Source organism: Dromaius novaehollandiae, chromosome 9, assembly GCF_036370855.1.
Source record: "Dromaius novaehollandiae isolate bDroNov1 chromosome 9, bDroNov1.hap1, whole genome shotgun sequence".
NCBI lineage: Eukaryota > Metazoa > Chordata > Aves > Casuariiformes > Dromaiidae > Dromaius > Dromaius novaehollandiae.
Genome location: NC_088106.1, coordinates 13,077,719 through 13,096,387, shown reverse-complemented (window position 1 = coordinate 13,096,387; position 18,669 = coordinate 13,077,719). Strand labels below are relative to the sequence as shown.

At 38.2% G+C, this 18,669-nt stretch overlaps 1 protein-coding gene across 15 annotated transcripts in view; it reads left to right on the top strand.

The window, feature by feature from the left end:
- Positions 1–18,669, top strand: part of LRCH3 (leucine rich repeats and calponin homology domain containing 3) — a 71,076-nt gene that overhangs the window by 36,338 nt on the left and 16,069 nt on the right. For 4 of the 15 annotated variants that reach the window (XM_026093468.2, XM_026093469.2, XM_026093463.2 and 1 more), the window contains exons 7-15: positions 1,032–1,125; positions 2,042–2,162; positions 4,613–4,761; positions 7,414–7,475; positions 10,303–10,398; positions 10,822–10,873; positions 11,026–11,166; positions 12,434–12,481; positions 13,606–13,659. In XM_026093468.2, the coding sequence (XP_025949253.2) occupies positions 1,032–1,125; positions 2,042–2,162; positions 4,613–4,761; positions 7,414–7,475; positions 10,303–10,398; positions 10,822–10,873; positions 11,026–11,166; positions 12,434–12,481; positions 13,606–13,659 (817 nt within the window). Of the gene's footprint in view, positions 1–1,031; positions 1,126–2,041; positions 2,163–4,612; positions 4,762–7,413; positions 7,476–10,302; positions 10,399–10,821; positions 10,874–11,025; positions 11,167–12,433; positions 12,482–13,605; positions 13,660–17,150; positions 17,232–18,669 lie in introns of all 15 variants that reach the window. The other 11 variants (XM_026093462.2, XM_064516760.1, XM_064516757.1 and 8 more) reach the window with 5 other exon arrangements.

Sequence of the window (18,669 nt, the reverse complement as noted above, 5' to 3'; positions counted from 1 at the left end):
TTTAAAAATAAGTATTTCCTAAAAGAGGGATATTAGAGAGAGTAACAACTTCAGTGAGAAAATGGCTTGCAATTCAGTTAGGATGGAGTGGAGCAATTAGCTTCCTGAAGTTCGTTCCTCCTTGTGTATTATGCAGTAATTACTGCTGCAGTTCTCCCTGGGGCATCGAGTACCAGTACAACAGTTGATCCATTGTGAAGTGCCATCTGCAGCGGGTCAGACAAGTCCCATTGTTTCTCTGCTGTAGCTATCTGCAGCAGTTGCCAGACTTGACATCTGTGATGGCCACACTGCTGAATTACATAGTTTCTGAGCCCAGAAACTTAGAGAAGAACTGTGTGGCTGTGCCATTAGTGTGTTGTAACCCTAGGCACATGTCTAATGCCTTTGTCTAGATGTGTCATTGACAGAGTCAGAGTCCGAGTCTGTAAATAAAAACTGTACTTTTATGTTATTCAAGCAGTGATGGATTATTTGAAATTACTGTCCTGCTCACTGTGCATTTTCTTAGGTAGGCAATTCTGTTATGGGTGATGGTTATATAATGCTTTCTGTGTAGTTTTCTCTAGAAGATGTGTATTCTGATACAGTTATAGTAATTTTGCATGATTTTATGATTACTTATGAGAAAGTTTGGGGGGGGAAAAGGCAGAAGTGTTATTCAACCAAAACATTTGAGTTACAGGAAATGGAAGTTTGACCCCTTAAGCAGTGAAATAAGAGATCACTCTGCGATTTTCTGTGTCAAGATTGCTGTTTTGGGATGTTTAAGTATGGATAAATACTTTGGATCAGATCAGCACTTAAAACGCTAGGCGTTGGCAGGTGGACACTTGACTGACAGATAGGAACATTTGTAGCTGTAAGCATGTAGGCTCTTGTTCTATATGGCAAGTGCAGTATGATGCCTTCTAATAGGCTGAGTTTGTGAATGCGCTCCAACTGTGCTCAGAAGTCCATTCTGCTTCTCGTTCTGTAATAGCTGAGATTTTTTCAGTAATATTTACAGTAACTAAAATCGTGTTTGACAGCCATGAAGAACTTTATTCCAGTCGTCCATATGGAGCACTAGATTCTGGCTTCAATAGTGTGGACAGTGGAGACAAAAGATGGTCAGGGAATGAAGTAAGTGTTGTAGTTTTATTTTTCTTGAGTGCGATACTGTACAAGAAGGAGATATGATAAAAAGTATAGATTTGGAAACATGCTCAGTAAATAACATTTATTACGATGTGCAAGTTTTGTTGCTCCAAAATAACTTCTGATTTTTATTTGAGAAAAGCAAGTGTAATTTTATACTGGATGGATACAATAATGGAAATAATAAGAGAAATATATAAAACAGTGCATGACCAATGAATTTATTGGAGCATAACAGATAAGGAAAAGGGGATTTCTCATTAAACAAAACAAAAATGCTAATCGCTGTATCATATTACAATGTTGAGTCATCTTCAATTACTCATGAATGATTGTTTCTATAAAGTAGATCAGGACATGAAAATTAAACTTCAAAAATGAGATGAAAGTTTCATCATCTTACTTTACAGCTTTTATTTAAAATACTAAGAACAAAATCCCATTTCATTGCTTATAAATGGCAAAGAGATCCCCTAGGGAGGAGGTTGTCAATTATTCTTCCCAGGAAGAAGCTCCCTATTCCTGTTGGAAAAACTAGAGAGGGCAGAAGCCAAGACCTAAAGCTTTCCTGCCAGCTATACTCCATATGCCTGCTTATGCCCCCACTTTGTTTATTTGGAAGAGTTCTAGAACCTCCATCCTAGGATATTTTCAAGTACCTGCAGATATTGCAGAGAAAAACAAGACTGTAGGCAGACAAGTTTTTAGGAAAGCTTAAATATATGTTGTTTAAAAACAATATGCTTTAGCTGTATTTTGCTTTAAATTAGTGTTTTGTGGGCACAAAACAGGAGAGTCGAAGTGAAAACACAAATTGAGAGATAGCAGCTGAGCCACACAGCACAAGAAGGTGTTTCCCAAGAAAAATGCTTTTCTTGATTTCACTGTTTGTTTTCTAAAGCCTACAGATGAGTTCTCTGACCTCCCTTTGCGTGTGGCAGAGATCACTAAGGAACAGCGACTGCGAAGAGAGAGTCAGTATCAAGAAAACAGAGGTAGCGCAGTCGTAACTAATGGTGCAGGTAAATAGTGATCTTTCTTACTATGTTTACTGTTGTCATTGTTAAAGCTCCAGAATATTTGCTATAAATTGTTTTAAGAGGAAAAAAGAGAAAGGTCGAGGTGGAATTAAGCACAAAGACCATTGTGTATACGGTAAATGAAGGATGTTAAAAGGTAAAATCAAGTAGCGTCAGAATTAAGATTATGTGGGAAGCATTAGATAAGTCAGCTTCTGCATATGTGCTGTGTTAGTCTCCCATTACTTCAAACAATGTTTTGGCATCTTGAATTTCACTGTGTGGAGTTTTGTTGCTTGAGCTAATGGGAAAAACTTGCAGCAGTAGTAAATTGGGCATGCTCTGTGTGGACCCATGTCGGAATGAGATGAGCAGTTTTGCCAGAGAATTTTGTATTTCCAAGCAGCAGAAGAGTGCTTAGATCTTGTGTTTCAGTCCAAACATGTGACCGATATTTCTGAGCGAGATTGCTTTTTTACGCTTTCTCAATTTGTTGCCCTGCAGTCTGAGGGTAGCACCCTCGTATTTGTTCAAGAGGTGATAGTGCTTCCTGTGTTTCTCGATTTCCGCAGTCCTTCATTTGAGCTTCCAATAATCCCCTGCTACCGCTGGGCTGCAGTCCAGTCCTCCTTTTGGTGCTATCACCCAATTTTAGTATTCTTCCAGGTCCTTGGTTTTTGTTCAGCCATTCTCTCTTCTCCCTTTTGCACACTGCTTGTTATTAGATCTCTTTCTCATTCCAGTGTAGTCTGATTACTTTAACTTCTTGCCCAGCTGCTCCCTGTTTTCCCTTCCTCTTAATGGTTCTGATTCATGTTCCCTATCTCTTTAGTCTACCTCTTCCCACCCCAATTCCCACTTTTCCTTCTCTCTTCCTCCTGCCTCATCTTCTTTTAGTCTTATTCTTCTCTGCAAGTGTTTTGTTTTCTCCGCCACCTTCTAGAAATATCTGAATCTTTTAGATTGACTCACTCTTACAGATGCAAAGACAAAAAATTCAGTTCAAACAGGTTAAATTTGGCAAAATTAGAAGAATTGAAAGCATGGTGTTATGGGAAGCTGTGGGCAGCCTTAATAACAGGTAGTGCTGCCAGCCCTGCCTCTAAAGACTAACTTTATTTTGTTCTTTGGGTTTTGTACACCAGATGTTTCAAAATGCCTCACTAGTCTGAAGATGGAGCACAGTCAGGTCATGAGGAAGAGTATCGGGGGGGGGCACAAGCCACAGCATGCAGCTGTCAGTGGTGCAGGAGAGCCTTTCCAGTTCTGTGTTCTTAACACAGTTACTCAATTTTTTCACCCTCTACTGTATTATTTATGTTTAATAAGCAAGGCTGGAAAGAAGTTTTTAAAGATTCAAAACTCAGATGGAGATTTAATGAAGCCAGAGGATATAGGAATCTGTTTTGGATGGTTGTAGTAGCAGAGGAGGTGGCTTTGGCAGTAACAGTTGCTAAATTGTGTGGCAAGGCAAAGAGAAGTCTGTTTTAGACAAGCAGGAAGGTGGGGGGGGGAGCAGAAAAAGAATGTCGGCAAGAGAGTCTGGAGCAAGTTTGGGGAGAGTTTTAAGAACAAGAAAGCTCTGGTGCTCAGAAAAGAGGCTTATGCTTTCCCCTGCATCCTCAGCACAGTATTTTCCACCAGGGTAGTTTGCTCCATGTCATGACTCTCAAAATCCCTGGACAGAATGTGTAGAAGGCAGTGGCAAGTAAAAAAAAAAAAAAAAAAATTGTCCTATGTAGTATCACCATCTGAGGGCAAATCAGAGAGTGACAAACTGTGCTGTTTCTGGCTCCGTTTCAGTGGCTCCTAATTTGTTTTCTCATTACTCTTTTTAAAGTAAAACTGCTGGATGCTGAATTTGTTATTGTTTTAGAAGTTTTCATTGCTTTCTGTAGTCTTTTGTTTCCACATACCCTTTTTATTTTTATTACATTCACATCCAGGTAACTTGGTCATGCTATCCTCTGGGTTTTTTTGTAGTAGTAGCAGTAGTAGTAGTTAGCAGTAGTACTTGTCATAGCCATCTAATTTGTCTGAAGGAGATGAATTTGAATCAAGAGAAATTATTCAAAATGTGCACAAATCATGTATAGTCTTAGTGTCAGTTGATAGATAATGCTTTCTTTTTGCTATTGAAAAAAAAATTACGGTATCTACTTACTTTTGCAGTGACCAAAAAACTATCCACAAACAGCAATTTAAAATTACACGTTTGATGTATCTGTTTCTCTTTACTTCTTAAAAGACATTTGTTTTATTATTATTTCAAAATCTGATGTTTAACATATGTTAGCAGACCAGGCAGAATTCAAGAGCTTTCAGGCTGAGCTTTCCCATATGGAAGAAAAACTGTAGGCCTTAGTTCCTGACATTGTTTTCATGGTGGTGTTTGTTTTTCCCTCCTGCTGATTATCTAATTCTGTGTGTTTCCTTTGTGTATGTATGTCAAGTGGAACATGATCTCGATCAGATCGACTATATTGATAGCTGTGCCACAGAAGAGGAGGAGGAAGAGGTGAGGCAACCCAAGTGCATGGACTCAGCCAGCCTCAGCTCGCAATTCGTGGCATATATTGAAAAGCGGCGAATCTCTAATGAGGTGGTGCTTTTACTTAAATTAGTTAAGTTCATATGCCCCAGGAAAGCCTTTTGATGGTATTAATGTTTCTTGTCCTCATAAGTTTTCTTTGGTTTAAAAGAAAAAAAAAATCCTAGTCTGGATTGGAGTAAGAGCACTACATTGTGCTTTGTAGAAGGTCAGAGTTGGAGTGTAAAAGCTATCTGAGTGCCCTTTGGGGTACGTGGGATGAATCTGAAATAGCGACACTGTTTTCCTCTCATGTGGGTTCCTGCAAGTTTGTGTTAGGCATCTGTGAAATAAATGGTTTTTCAAAGGAGTGCTCCCTTCAGAAAATACTGAAGTTGATGCTTCCAACTGGTAATTGGTGATATCTAGAAAACTGATCATGTTTACTTGGTAATACTGAATGAACATTGGCTTTCTCAAGGGCAAAATATGTTGCTTATTATCTGAATAAAGATGTAGTACAGGAATCTTGCAACCATTAATTTGTTCATGTTGATTATAAGTTATTTACCAGTAAACTTACTCTCTTGAGCATCCATCTTAAGTTTAGACTAGCTTAAATGCTAGGTTTTCTGAAAAGTCTGAAGATTTACAACAAACAATTGCTTTCCCTCTGTTAGATTGAGGAAGGCTTTGAAATGTCGCCACTGGTACGGACTGGATACGTACATACTCACCTTTCTGAACAAAAAACATCTGTAGTTTGAGATAAATCTGGCACTAAACTGTTTTCCATTAATAAAAGAATACAGTAAGTGAGCAATAAATAAAGTATTGCTAGACACGTTAAACAGTTCTCTAGACAGCTTTTTACACATATGTAGAAACAGGCACGAGTAGCTCTGGACATTGCCTTGTTTTCTCCCCTTAAAAAAAAAAGTCTCTCTGTTCTTTTCTTCCCAGTGAGTCTAAATCGTATCTTTTTTCACTTTTGTTCTCAAGCATCTTCCTGTTTAGGCTGGTATGTAATACTTGCACTGGAATGCTGCATTTTAGAAATCTGAATAATATAACTGCACTATAATTCCTGAGAATCAGGACACATGTACCTGTTTACCCACAGTGTCCTGAAGAGGAACTTTATTTGTTTTCACATATTTTTCAACAGCATTCACACTGTACTGTGTTAATAATAGAGGTTTTTATTGATTGCTTACTGCATCCAAATGAATGTCCTAGAGCAGACAAGTGCAATAATTCCAGTAAATTTACTGTGACTTTTCATTAGCTCGTGCCATTTTGTTGCTTTCTAGCTGCAGAGCTGTTCTCTGTTACAGTCACTTGGGTGCTAGGCATTGGAGAGTCTCTTTAGAAATCAAACTAAAGAAACAGATTCTTAGCCAAGTACTGTTTCCTTCTGCAGAATCTTAGTATCAATATACAGAACTACACAGTTCAGTGGCTCATTATATGTACTGCATGAACAACCTGTCTGAAAAAAATCTTTGTTTCTGGTTGATGTGCTAGACATTACCCACTGTGCTAAGATTTGAATGTGTCCTTTCAGAGTTTTGTGTATTTTGAAGTAGAAAGATATATGCTCGGGGGGGGGGGGGGGGGGGGGGGGGGGGTTATGGGTGTTTAGTATCCTTGTAGGAGCCTGGTCCTCTTATGTAGTATACTTTATATTATTGTTTACTGTGTTAAAATCAGTGACACACACATCTATTGGAGATGCATTCATTTTGCAAGTCCCACAAATTCAGTATCAAATCAGAGAAGCTCATGCCATTTGAAGCATAGACACAAGACCAAACTCAAAAAAAGTTGTTGACAATACAAGCCAAAGATGCTCTTAGGTGTTAATAGTGAAAAGACATTGATATACATCCAAAAAAAGCGATTCATAAGGATCTATCTAGTCATAAAAATTAAGCTATTTACTTTTAACTGAAGCAGTGGCTTCTCTAAGAAGACGAGTAACTGAAACACTTCACTACTTAAGAATGCTGACTATATGCAATGTATATACAGGCACAAGTGAAAATTTGGAAGTTCATCTTGAAAAATTTCCATTTCCTCACCTTAACGGGTATCAAAAAATTTTTTTAAATGATGAGGGCAATATGTCCCTGTTCCCAGTGGGATAAATGACTTCATAGCTCAAATTAAGCTGTGAGTGTTCTCAGTTACCCCATCTTTTAGGGTTTTTTGCTCTGTCTGTAACCTGTCTTTAGGGCATCATAAGAGAGTGTTGACCCCCAGCTCAAGCAGGGTCAGCCAGAGCAAGTTGCCCAGGACCATATCCATTGCTGGACTGCTAGCCGTATTGCCATACAGCTATGTGCATCTTCTTTGGAGCCTAACTCCACATTTCTTCCAAGTGACATGGATCATTTTATACCTGCACTGACTTCTCTGCATAGTTCTTAGTAGTACAGATTTTTAAACTCTTAAATTTATCAGTAGGCATATTTAATCTTGAAACTAAAGTTTCTGTAAATCACAGGAAAAGATAAAAATGAGTTTACTTAATTGGAAATGAATTCATCCCTGAGTTGTTTTGTGATTTTTTTTTTTTTTGGGGGGGGGGGGGGGGGGAATTACTACCACTAGTTACAAATGTTACTCTACAAAGAGATTCTCTGACATTCATGAACAGTATTCAGAATGTGTTGCTAACTTCTTCTTTTGTGTTATTTTGCTTTGGGCTCACCAATAAAGCCTGTAACCATCAGAGAATTTCATAGAACAGAGGATACAAGACGATATTTACATCAAAATAGGTAAGAGTATTTAGTAACTAATTTTATACACAGTTTCATGATGAATGCAGAGCGCATATTTACTAAATGATTGTGTTTAAAAAATTACATTTTCTGCTGCTTTGCCAGAAATGTGCGTGGCACTTTACAAGTAAGCTGTTGTCCCAGATTAGGAATTCATATTCTGATGGTGGTAGTGACCAAAAGGCTTGATGATTCTAGGAAAAATTCTCAGCTTTAAATCAGTTAGTTAAAGAAATATGCCAAGTTAAAACATATACATTTTAACTGCTTTAATGTATGCTTTTGGGGACTGAATTTGTGTTTTGATTAAATAGCTAGCTTAGACTTAATTACATAAAAAAAAAAAGACAGAAGGGATAAACGTACTGCAGGTTTAGGGGAAGCATAAAGGGAGTTACTGTGGAGTAACTGATGTGCTGTGAAGTCATGTTCTTCATTACCTCTTGGTAGCTGTAGTACTGTATACTGTAGGGGGTTATTTGAAATTAGTCAGGTGATTTAAAATCAATTTAAAAATGAGTTTTTCTGTGGCATAACAATGGGCTTACATCAGTGGAAGAAGGGAGAACAGGGGCCAATGATGAGAACAGGAAGACTGCATAGTTGCTTAGTTTAACAAAGTCGACCCTTTGAATTTCACCAATACTTTTAAATGTTTGTTTGGCTTATCGGGGGGTTAATGCTTATCCTGAAAAACTAGGTCAGAGTTGGACAGGGTATAAATGAGGTGGCTAGGTTTGAGAAGAAATTTCTGGGCATCTAGTTGAAAGAACAGAAGATAAGCAAATATGTAGCTTCTTGCTAATGCAACTAAAATCAAAAGTGACAGGACCTTAATATGCCATTGAGGTGCCTCAGTACTTTGTGGAGTGAAAGTAGATGTGCAAGAGCTCAGCAGAAAATTGGCTTGATTGTACTAGGAGTGTTAAAAAAGAGAATGAGAACTGCTAGCTTTTAAGTATGTCATTATTTATGCTGTCAGTAGAAATTCATTTTAATGGCATTTAAAAACAATTTCCAAAGAGAAAATGAAATCAAAAACAGTGTGCAAATTTCTCCAAAATTATGATGACTTTTTCAGTAAGGATTTTGACCTGTGCAGTCAGAGTGTAAATAGCTGTATTGATATAATAGAGGGTAACTCCTTCAGCATATGTCGGCATTCCTTACCCTATCGTGTCCACAAGGAAGATGTGAAAAAATGTAGCAGTTTGCCATGTTCTCCCCAAATGGAGAGAGTGTGCTTGGTCTGGAAGACTTTTTTTTATTATTATTATTGTTTGGGGTTTTTTTTTTCCCCTGTTTGGATGTTTGTGGTTGACATGGAAATAATTAGAGACTTTACAAACACTGGGTTGCATGACACATCTGAAGGAAATAAGGCCAGTTAGCCAGGAGAAAGCAGCTATTTACACACAAGATTTTGGCAGATCACACCAATGATGAAGGAAACTAGTTCACTAAGATGTCCAGTGTTTTCAAAATTTTACTTGGAGATGGTAGTGGATTTTTATGCAGAAGTACTTAATCAAAGATATAAATGAATTGTACTTTATTCATATTGTGCTACAGCAGAGTGAAATTCTTGATGAGGCAGTAAAAAACAGATCATATTGTTACTGCCTTCAGAATTCAGGAAAAACAGCTATATGACAATTAATTACTCTTTTATATATATTTTAAGCTTATATTAGTGGAATATTTCATTTGTGACAACCACAAGCTGTAAACTGCTTCCACAGTAACTCTTTGCAAATGCCTTGGCAGGCAGCCTATTTTTTCTTCACTGTACTGGAGCCATTAAAACTCCTGAAGAGAGCTGGATGTAAAGCAGACTTCATCTCAAGAGTACTTACATTAGTTGATTCAATTCAGCAAATACAGCTTGTGCCTCTGGACAGACTGTGGTGCATTCCTGGCTCAACAAAGCTGGGTGTACACTGATCTGAATATGGATCTTGCTTCTTGGCACTTATTTGAGCCCAGTCCTGTCCATTCAGGACAGCTCAGTAATGGCTCTGTCATGTGCATCTGTGCTAATTTAAGGGACAGAGGAGACCTGTAGCATATGGACCTTCCTCATCTCTTGACCTCCTCCGTGCAGGCAAGACAGTTAATCTACACACAGACAACAGGGCTAGTGATTTTTGGAAATGCATTGTTAGGTTTCTCTCGCTTACACAATTGCACCAGGAGCGAAAGTTGCTAAGTTCAGGCTGTCAGAATAAACTACTCCAACTTCCATCCATTTTCTTTCCTGGAGGCAACATAGCAGGGAACATGCAGTAGCTTAGGCCTTAGGAATTGTTTTGGTGCTAGCAGCCTTCTTCCAGCTAGGAACTGACCACAAAATCTCTCTTCTACTGTTGATGTGATAGATATGAGACAGATCAGTTATTTATGTGGCGACCTTGATGGCTTGTATCACTGACAGTTAGAAAGTCATCATTTCATCAGTGAAGCGAGCAGGTTTGTTCTAGAAGTATCAAAGAGGATGATGTTTAAAAATAATAATAAATGTTATTTCCAGCAGTATAAGGTCCATAATAACCAGAAAATAGTCTTGAAAGAGTCTTTGTGTATTTAAATACCATTTTATTAAGCAAGTTACATTCTTTAAACGATGAACTGCAGCAGATGAGATCTAACTTGGTATAGCAACATAACTTTTTCAGTCATCTTAAATTTCCCACTTGTTGTTTTCTAAAGCTAATTGTCTAGGCAATTCCTTTTATGAACATCTGTAATTTAGAGAAAAATTAATTTGGCAATAGTTTTTATGCATCAGTGGCCAATCCACTTTCCACCTGATATTTACCTGCAGGGATAATGATGAGTTACGAAGACCTGAAACTCTAAATTTGATGCAGGACAGAGAGCAACACCAAGTACTAAGGAATTATGTGGACAGGACAGAGAGGTAGGGAAGAGAAGCATATAGTTTCTGTTGAATAATTTTTTTAAATTACCATTTTGCTAAATAACGATGGTAACCAGCTGCTCCTTTATGTGAGGATCATATGAAAAGTTCCTGAGCTGGTTACTTAATCAGCTCCTAGATCATGGTTATTGAGTACTGGATATGTCAATATAGTAAGCCAAATGTACAATCCTATTGATACATCTTGAGCTGTAAAAGAACTGTATCTGTGCTCCTGAAGTGTCATAGAAACTATTGTCCAGAATCAGTCATTATTGCAGCAGTTGATTTAGCTGCTTAGCTTACTAAATAGCTGCTCTTCTAGAGTTAATGAGATTTGTGCTTTGATGACAACAAATATATGAAATATTGCTTATATTTAAGGTAAAAAGCATACTTACTTCTTGCTTTTTCATTTGTCAGACCCTTGGCTGATTCACCTTACTTTCTCTCTCTATCAAGTCACCACAGTCAGGTAACACATTGAACTCTCCTGTTTTATTCTTTTGGATAAGCTGACAGAAAAACAAACTTGCTTTAGCCACAAGGCACAGACAGTTTCTCTATATCCTGCCTTTCCTTCCCTTTGTAGCTGTCTTTACAGCCTAGTGCATTGTTTTGTTCCAGGTGCCTAAGACAGACCCTGAGCTGCACCACAGGCACATAGAGCGTACCCGTCAGGAAGCCCAGCAAGCAGCGCTTCAGTACGAGGAGGAGAGGATGAGAACAAAACAGATCCAGAGAGAAGCTGTCCTTGACTTTGTTAAAGTACCTCCTTTTAATACCCATTTGATACCAAACCTGTCTTTTCTGGTCCCTCAATGAATATTAATTACCAAGAACATTAAGACTCGTACACTGCACCCTTGAGCATGCATGGTATTTTATAAAGCAAACGGAGAAACAGCGTTTACTTCCACTCACAGTCAGTGCTATAAGTTAACATGGACGAAACTAGAATTAGGGAGGAAGATGGAATAGATTTACCCAAAATGTAAAGAATTCTATTTCTACATAGTGGACCTCTCATTCTCCCAGTTTATAGATGTGACAGGGTTGGAATAAGGAAGGAGGAGTCTTTATTTGGGAAAGCTCAAAGAATTTAAACCAAGATTTGGCAGAGAAAGCAATCATACACACAGGAAGATAATGTTCCCTGACCTATTTCCATGTTTTATGATGCAGAAGTAAGTTATCTGCAAGTAAAGGAACAGTGCAGATTTATGACACATCAGCTGCTCTGTGGGCACTGCCTCTCTGCTTTCTCTTTCATTGCAACCAGTGTGAAGTAGTCTACTCTTCTTTTGTAATTCCCTGTAGTCTGTAATATAGTTTACCACACAAGCTTGTTTGTATGCCAGTTGACTTGATATGTCTTACTGTTTACTGCTCTGGTGACCTACCAAATCTTGCCATCACAAATTCAAGAAATGTTACAGTTAATACTTTGGGATTAGGGTGGTCTGCAAAGAGGAAAAGAATATTATATTGCATCTGTGTAATGTATGTTGTTATTCTAGGAAAAGGTTTTTAACTGTCTGAAACTAGGCTTTTCATTAATACCAGCTCATCTCAGACCCCTGGCAATGCTTTGTAGAAAAGCTGCCTTTATTATAGAATCAGCTCAGCCTTTCAGTTGAAGGCTTTTAGGCATTTAAGATGCATTTTGTTCATTGATGAGCCTTTTTTGGTTTTGTATTCTATTGCCTTTGTTATTCATGAGCACTTTGTTCTCAGCAATGATATTCCTCCCTTGAGTTATATTTTGGGTTTATTATGTATCTTTAATATGCAACAACAATGTGGGGGTTTTTTTGCTTTTCTATGGTGTAAAGGCTTTTTTTTTTTCCTTGGTTAATAGTATCTGTGAAGTTTCAGCTCAAAGAAACTTGAAATTTCCCCAATGCCTGTTTTATTTAAAAATTAAGACTTCCTATCTTTTAAAACACTTCTAAGTGATGCTGTTTTGTTCTGAGCTTATGCTTCTCTATCACATCCTTTTAAATTGGTCTTTTATTATTCCTTTTCTCTATAGCAAAAAGCATCCTTAAGTCCTCAGAAGCAAAGTCCTCTGGATAGTGAGGTAAGACTCCTGTAAGAATTTTGCTACGGCTGGCAGCATCTGAATTCTTAGCGCTCTCTGTCAGAAATATTTTCGTGATTATGAAGAACTTTTCAGTCCTGGGCTATAGCACAGATTTTTTTTCCACACTTAACAAGCATTGGAATTTTTGTTTATGGGACCAGCTTAATGTATTATTTCCTTGTATTCATGTAGATTGCCTGCCTGAGAGTGTTTTGTTTTATTGTGGTGTTTTTGTTTTCTGTGTCCTATATGGAAAATACATTCCATGTTCCATTTTAAGATACTCCTTGGAAGCAGTGCAGTTAAATTTCTATAGGAGTTTCAGATGAGTTTTTGTGTTGCAGTCATTTCTTCTTCAGTGATCAGTTTTCTCCCATTTTACTATGTTTAGATTACTAATTATTCTAGAATAAATAAGCATTAGAATTTTGAGGGTTATCAGCTGAGGGGAAAAAAAGCATCTTTAGTGTAGTTTTATAATGAAAGTAATAAGCAAATAGAGGGGGAAAAAAAGTCATATACGGCTCAATCTTCTAAAATATGCAGATCTGAGCCAATGACATCTATTCACTTTCTGAATCACATTTCTATATAGTAACACATCTTCCTCTACCTGCCATCCCTGCTTTCTTCCAGGGGAAGATAATTCACCTGTCAGTGTTAATCAGATCAATAACTTTAACATAATACACTTAAATACTACTTCAGAAGCATTTTCCAACTTATTCTTTTTTGTTTGAAAATTATCCAAACTTGGAGTACTTGAAATTTTTTGCTGTTTTGCTTTCTTAACGTTCTTCTGTTCTGAACTTACTCTTCCAAAGGGTCCTTTGTTCTACCGCAGTAAGAATTGTGAATACATAGTTGTCTGAATTTGCTTGAGACAACACAGAAAGCAGAATAATTAATTCCTGAAGTGATAAGAATACGCTGTAATCCATGGGTCATGTGGCTATATATTCCTATGCTTTCTTACCTTTACTTACATATACTGTGTGGAACCGTGGAAAAACTGCCTCAAAATGTGGTAAACGGTCATACGTATTCCAGAATGTCTGTCTGTTCACATACTGTGTCATTCTGTGTGTTTCTGACATTACTCCATCTTTCCCACCTCCCAGTGTCCCTTTCCATCCAGAAGGTCTCAGCATACTGATGATAGTGCCTTGTTAGTGGTAAGAATCCTGCACGTAATGACCTTTCTATGTGGCAGATTCTAGAACATAAAAATAATGAGATGCTATGATTGTCTCAGATTAGACCAAATATTTTAGAGCTAATCTAAATAGCATAAAACATGACCATCTTTGAAAAATGGCTTAGCAATGAACTTTGATACCATGAATACTACTATGACGCCTGTACTGCCACCAATTTGGTGGTAATATGGTGATGTTTTTCCATAAAATACTTAAAATTTTAGCTGTTAGTGAGAGCAGAAGGAAATAACTGATAATGAAGAACAGCTTCTAAAATTCAAAATACACATCTCTGTTCCAGTTTGATTCCTCCTGTGTTTAGCTTGCATCCTAACTGATGAGCTCTTCGATGTTAAGTAAATAATTTTAATGCTTTGTGTGCAGCCTTCTGCTTTAACTTGTTTACGTACCGCACACAGCCATTAGAAATACTCGGTATCTTGGTAACCATATCATAACAGAGGAAAAACTGCTCTACGTACCAATGCTACAAATCATGAAATATTCCTCATACATTTTTATTGTTTATCAGTGGCAAAATCTAAAAATAATCTCTTTTGGACACTAGAAAAAGTTCAAATATTTATATATTCACTTCATGTTTTATGCTGTTTCTTCCTTTATGGTATCCTAGCGATATAGCATAATTAAAGAATTTAATGCCATAATCCTTGCCTATAAAAAAAATTCACCAGATTTGCCTGCTGTTGCATGACTGCATGCTTGGGATTTATTTTCTTAATCCACGTGCTTCTGTGATCTGCCTACACTTTCATTAGGCAGTGCTCTCGGGTAGAACGTATCTCATCAGAACATATTGGTCAAGATATTTACCGTCTCTCTATTCAGATTTTTTGGTTTTCCTTCTGTCACCTGACTGGCACTGTGTGGGAGAGAGAAAGCAAGCTCATATATCAGAGAGTGATTCAGTTGTGATCATGCATGTGCCTCTTCAGAGAAATCACAATCAGTATATAAAAATATGCTTTCCTATTTATATAATAAGAAACAGGAGAGAAAAGAAGTGACTTGTGTTAAGTGTTGCTATTCTGTTGTCGGTGAACTCATCTTTGGAATGTATTTTAAAGACTCCTGTATGGACCCGGTTTCTATTTGATTATGTGATCCCATTGCTTTTGTATTGAATTAATATATTGAATTTTAGGTTATATACATGCCTTGGAGTTTTCAGAAATTATTTTTTGGGGCTTCCATCACTGTTGATTTCTTTTATGTCTTTATTCGAGCTACATCCTTGCTTTTCACAAAGAAGTGGTAAGGATGATAGGGAAAGATTAAATCAGATTTGAAAATGATCATCTCTTTATTCTTTTTTCTTCTCATTCCTTATTCTTTTCAGTAGCACTTAACTATACTGATATACGACATACTGGGTTTTCTGAATATTTGTAGTAAGATCTTAAGATTTATTTTGTAGTGGAAATATATACTGTGTCTAATGATGACATATGCCAGGACAGCTGTTTGTAGCAATTACTGTAACTGGAACAGTAAGCCCTTGCTAGCTCACGAATCTGTAGCATTTTTTCCCCCATGAATATATTTCCTATAGTAAAAACTTGTTCAACAACAAGAAAATGTTCATTAGTTTGCTAGGAGTTGAAATTACTTTTAAATTCTGTTGCTTTTCATTTGACACTTTCCCTGTCCTTATGGATTTGAAATTTAGCTAGATCTTATTTTTGAGGATGATTTATTTTTTCCTCCACTGAAGTGTAGGGGCATTTCATATTGAAACTCCATTCAGTAATAGGAGTTTTCAATACATGTTTTCCATTTAGGTATAATTTCTCTATCTTTCTCTCTCTCTCTAAATATGTGCTAGTACACACCTTACCTCACGCAAATTTAATTATTTTTGGCATTTGAACTTGCAGATAATTTAATTTAAAAAAAAAAAAAAAGTTCTGTTAGGTTTCCCACTGATTGCTCGAGTGTTATGGTGTGGGAATAATGTTTTGTGGCAAAACAGAGTAGAATGTTATGCAGAAATACCATAAAAGACCTATTGTTCGGTATTTCCCTCATTACATCAGAGCTCTATAAATGGAGCAGTTGCTTTTCTTTTGCTCCAAGCAATGTTTTCACCTCAGATGTAAGGAAAAGATACAAAAATAAGTTTAATAGTCACTTGCCTCCTAACTACCATATCTTTTATTTTGATGCTTCTCTCTTCTGCTTCTGTTACTACTTTAATAGACATTTTCTTTTTAAATTTTATATCACCTTTCTTTTGGGCTTCTCCATACATGTTGCCTTTTTATCACAGATTAAAATGCATTCGTCAGTGACAATCTAAGACGTTTCGCAGGTCACGCCATGGTTATTTCCTTCCCTTTGAAAATGCTCTCTGAAGAGTGTGTTCAAGCTCGTGGAACAGCTACGCGCGCCTTCTCTGAGCGTTGGTCGTTCAGTTCAGTTGCGTGTTTCTCCTAAACGCCCGTGAACTGAAGCAAAGTGGAATTTGGCTGTAGTACTTAAGCGTGCGCTGTGGTGGATTTCCTTGTGTTGGCTTGTAATAGCCAGACTAGCCAAAATGTTGCTGAAGGGATGTAATCGCTGACCTCTCTGAGAAGACTTGTTATGTGACCCAAAATTTTGTTAGTCGTGTCCTGCTTGCCGCTCTTGTAAAAGCAGTCCCCTTGGTTATAACTGAGATCACTTGTTGAGAAACCAGCGAGGCTTCAGACTTTGCTAATAGTTTCAGCCTTGATTTGCTTGTGAAACTCATTTTTACCCAATATCTAGTTTTTTCTCATACTGTCACTTACAAGGCGACTGCTATGGGAAAAGCCCCCAAAGGTGCCATCCTTTGCTTTCTCTTGGACTGCTTCTCGATTTCCCTCTGTTGCGAGGTCCGCAAAAGACTTGCTAAGCATCAGGCAGCTGCTGTGACTTCTCTGGAGCCCGACCCGTGTGCCACTGTCACCTTGGGCTCCCCCTGTGTTGTGTTTTCTGGTTGTGGCAGCAGCCGTGGCCTGAGACCATCATGGCAGCGTTCAGCACGTGGAGTCACTGACGTGTTTTAAACTGAGGCTTGTAGGCACCGCCGCAGTACAAATAATAATGGTATGAGTAAAGTAAGCAGGGCTTGAATTATACTAACTTGTGCCCTGGAGTTTTCTCTCAGACAGTTGGCATCCATTTCTGTAGTCAGACATTTAATAATCAAATTCACTTAAAATATCCTTATTTGCTCAGTGCAGATTTCTGGTCGGGCTCTGCTCTGGCAAACCCTAGGTCTGCGATTGTTTCTGGCGAGGGGAGATTGCTCTGACTTCAGTGCTAGACCTCGAGAGCGAGTGCAGCATGTGCACTAGTGTGTTGCAAGTCTGAATTGCAGCATCCTGGTTCCTTTTGTATTGCAGCAGCCTTTTTCTTACAGTTGTTCTTTGCCTCACTTCTTCCTCTCTTCCCTCCCTTTCTTTCCTTGCTGTCCCTGACAGAATGGCTTTGAGCCTGTCTTTGTGTTTGAGATTGACAATAACACCAATACCATTAAAAGGCGGCCAGGGACTCGCAAACAGGTGAAAAGCATGCAGCGTGTAACTGTTGTGGTGGTCGTACCCTGTGGTGTGCTGTGTTCCCCTTCCCTCTGCCCGCTGGGCCATCTTTGAATTGTGCCTGCCCCTTCTTGTTAGTCTCTATCGAGGTTGTCTTGTTCTTTTTATACAGAAATAAACAGTTCAGTTAACAGAAACCTGTGGCCTGTAACGTTTCATTTTGGTTTTTTCCATGTGGTAGTTAAGGTTTTATTTGCTTAAGTCAAGTGATATTTTTGAAGCTGTTATCTTTTTCAAAGAAAAAAAGAAATGCCACTACACTGCTGTGGAGAAGAGGCCGTCTTGAGGATCAGCTGCCGAGTCTGCATGATTGCTAAAGATGTTTGTGTTTAAGGCTTGCCCAGTGTGTAACCTCTCTTTCTAGGCTTTCCTGGCTGCGCTTTTCCGAAGAGACAGAATAGCTGCGAGTCTTTTAAAACACTAGCGGCCAAAGTGTGCGACTCGCACCTACAGCATTCCTAGGTGTCACTTAGTGGGGTTTTTGTGCATTGCAGTGCTACTTTGCTATTTGAATGCTGTTTCCGAAAGTTTTGTTTCATTCTTGGCTCATTCGGTCGTCAAATGTTAATGTTTTGGCATGTATTTTTGATAACCAGAGGGAGAGAAAGTAGTTCATGCTAATTAGAATCCAGAAGGCAACATTTGCATTTTTATTTTAAGTGCCTGGGATAGGTAGAACCGCAGGTGTCCTGCTTTGGGCTTTCGTGTGATTTCATTTTTGTGTGGGCAACACACAAAATTGTTATGTGTTTAGACAGTAGACTTCCATAGTCGACATTATGTCCCACAGTCTGACACGATCTTGTCCCTTAGCAGCAGTATTGGCTGAGGAATTCATGGAGGGACCGAATTTGGCCCCTTTAGATGCATCCGTCAGTGACAGATGCGTATTGGCAGGGTGGAGCTCCCATTCTGGACACATGAAAAGTAGTTTGACATTGGTTCTGATTGAAATTTGGCAGCACTTTATTTGTGACAGCACTGCAGATCTTCACACTGACATCTTCTCTGAGAGCTAGACCCAGAATCGCGTGTGCTTTGTTCGCTTGTACTTCGCAAAGGTCAGCATTCGGTGATTGGGCAGACACAGTGTTGGTGTATTCTTGAGCCTGTTAGATGTCGGTACATCTGCATTTGCAAAGTTAATAAGAAAACAAAAACTAAAACTAAAACTGCATAACGTTTGAAACATAATGTGTTTGAAATGTGTTAAAAAGAAAGCTATTTATTTTGAATAGTAGCTCCGGATGAACTGTTGTAGGGTAAGCTTTCCTTTTGGGGCCGGAGGCTGCTGCCGTAGGCACTGTGTTAATAAAGAAGCTCCAATCTCATTTATTGCTCTTAGTTCTGCTTCTGATGTCACTGTGGAGTGTGTAGAAGAAACATGCCACCTCCCAGGCTT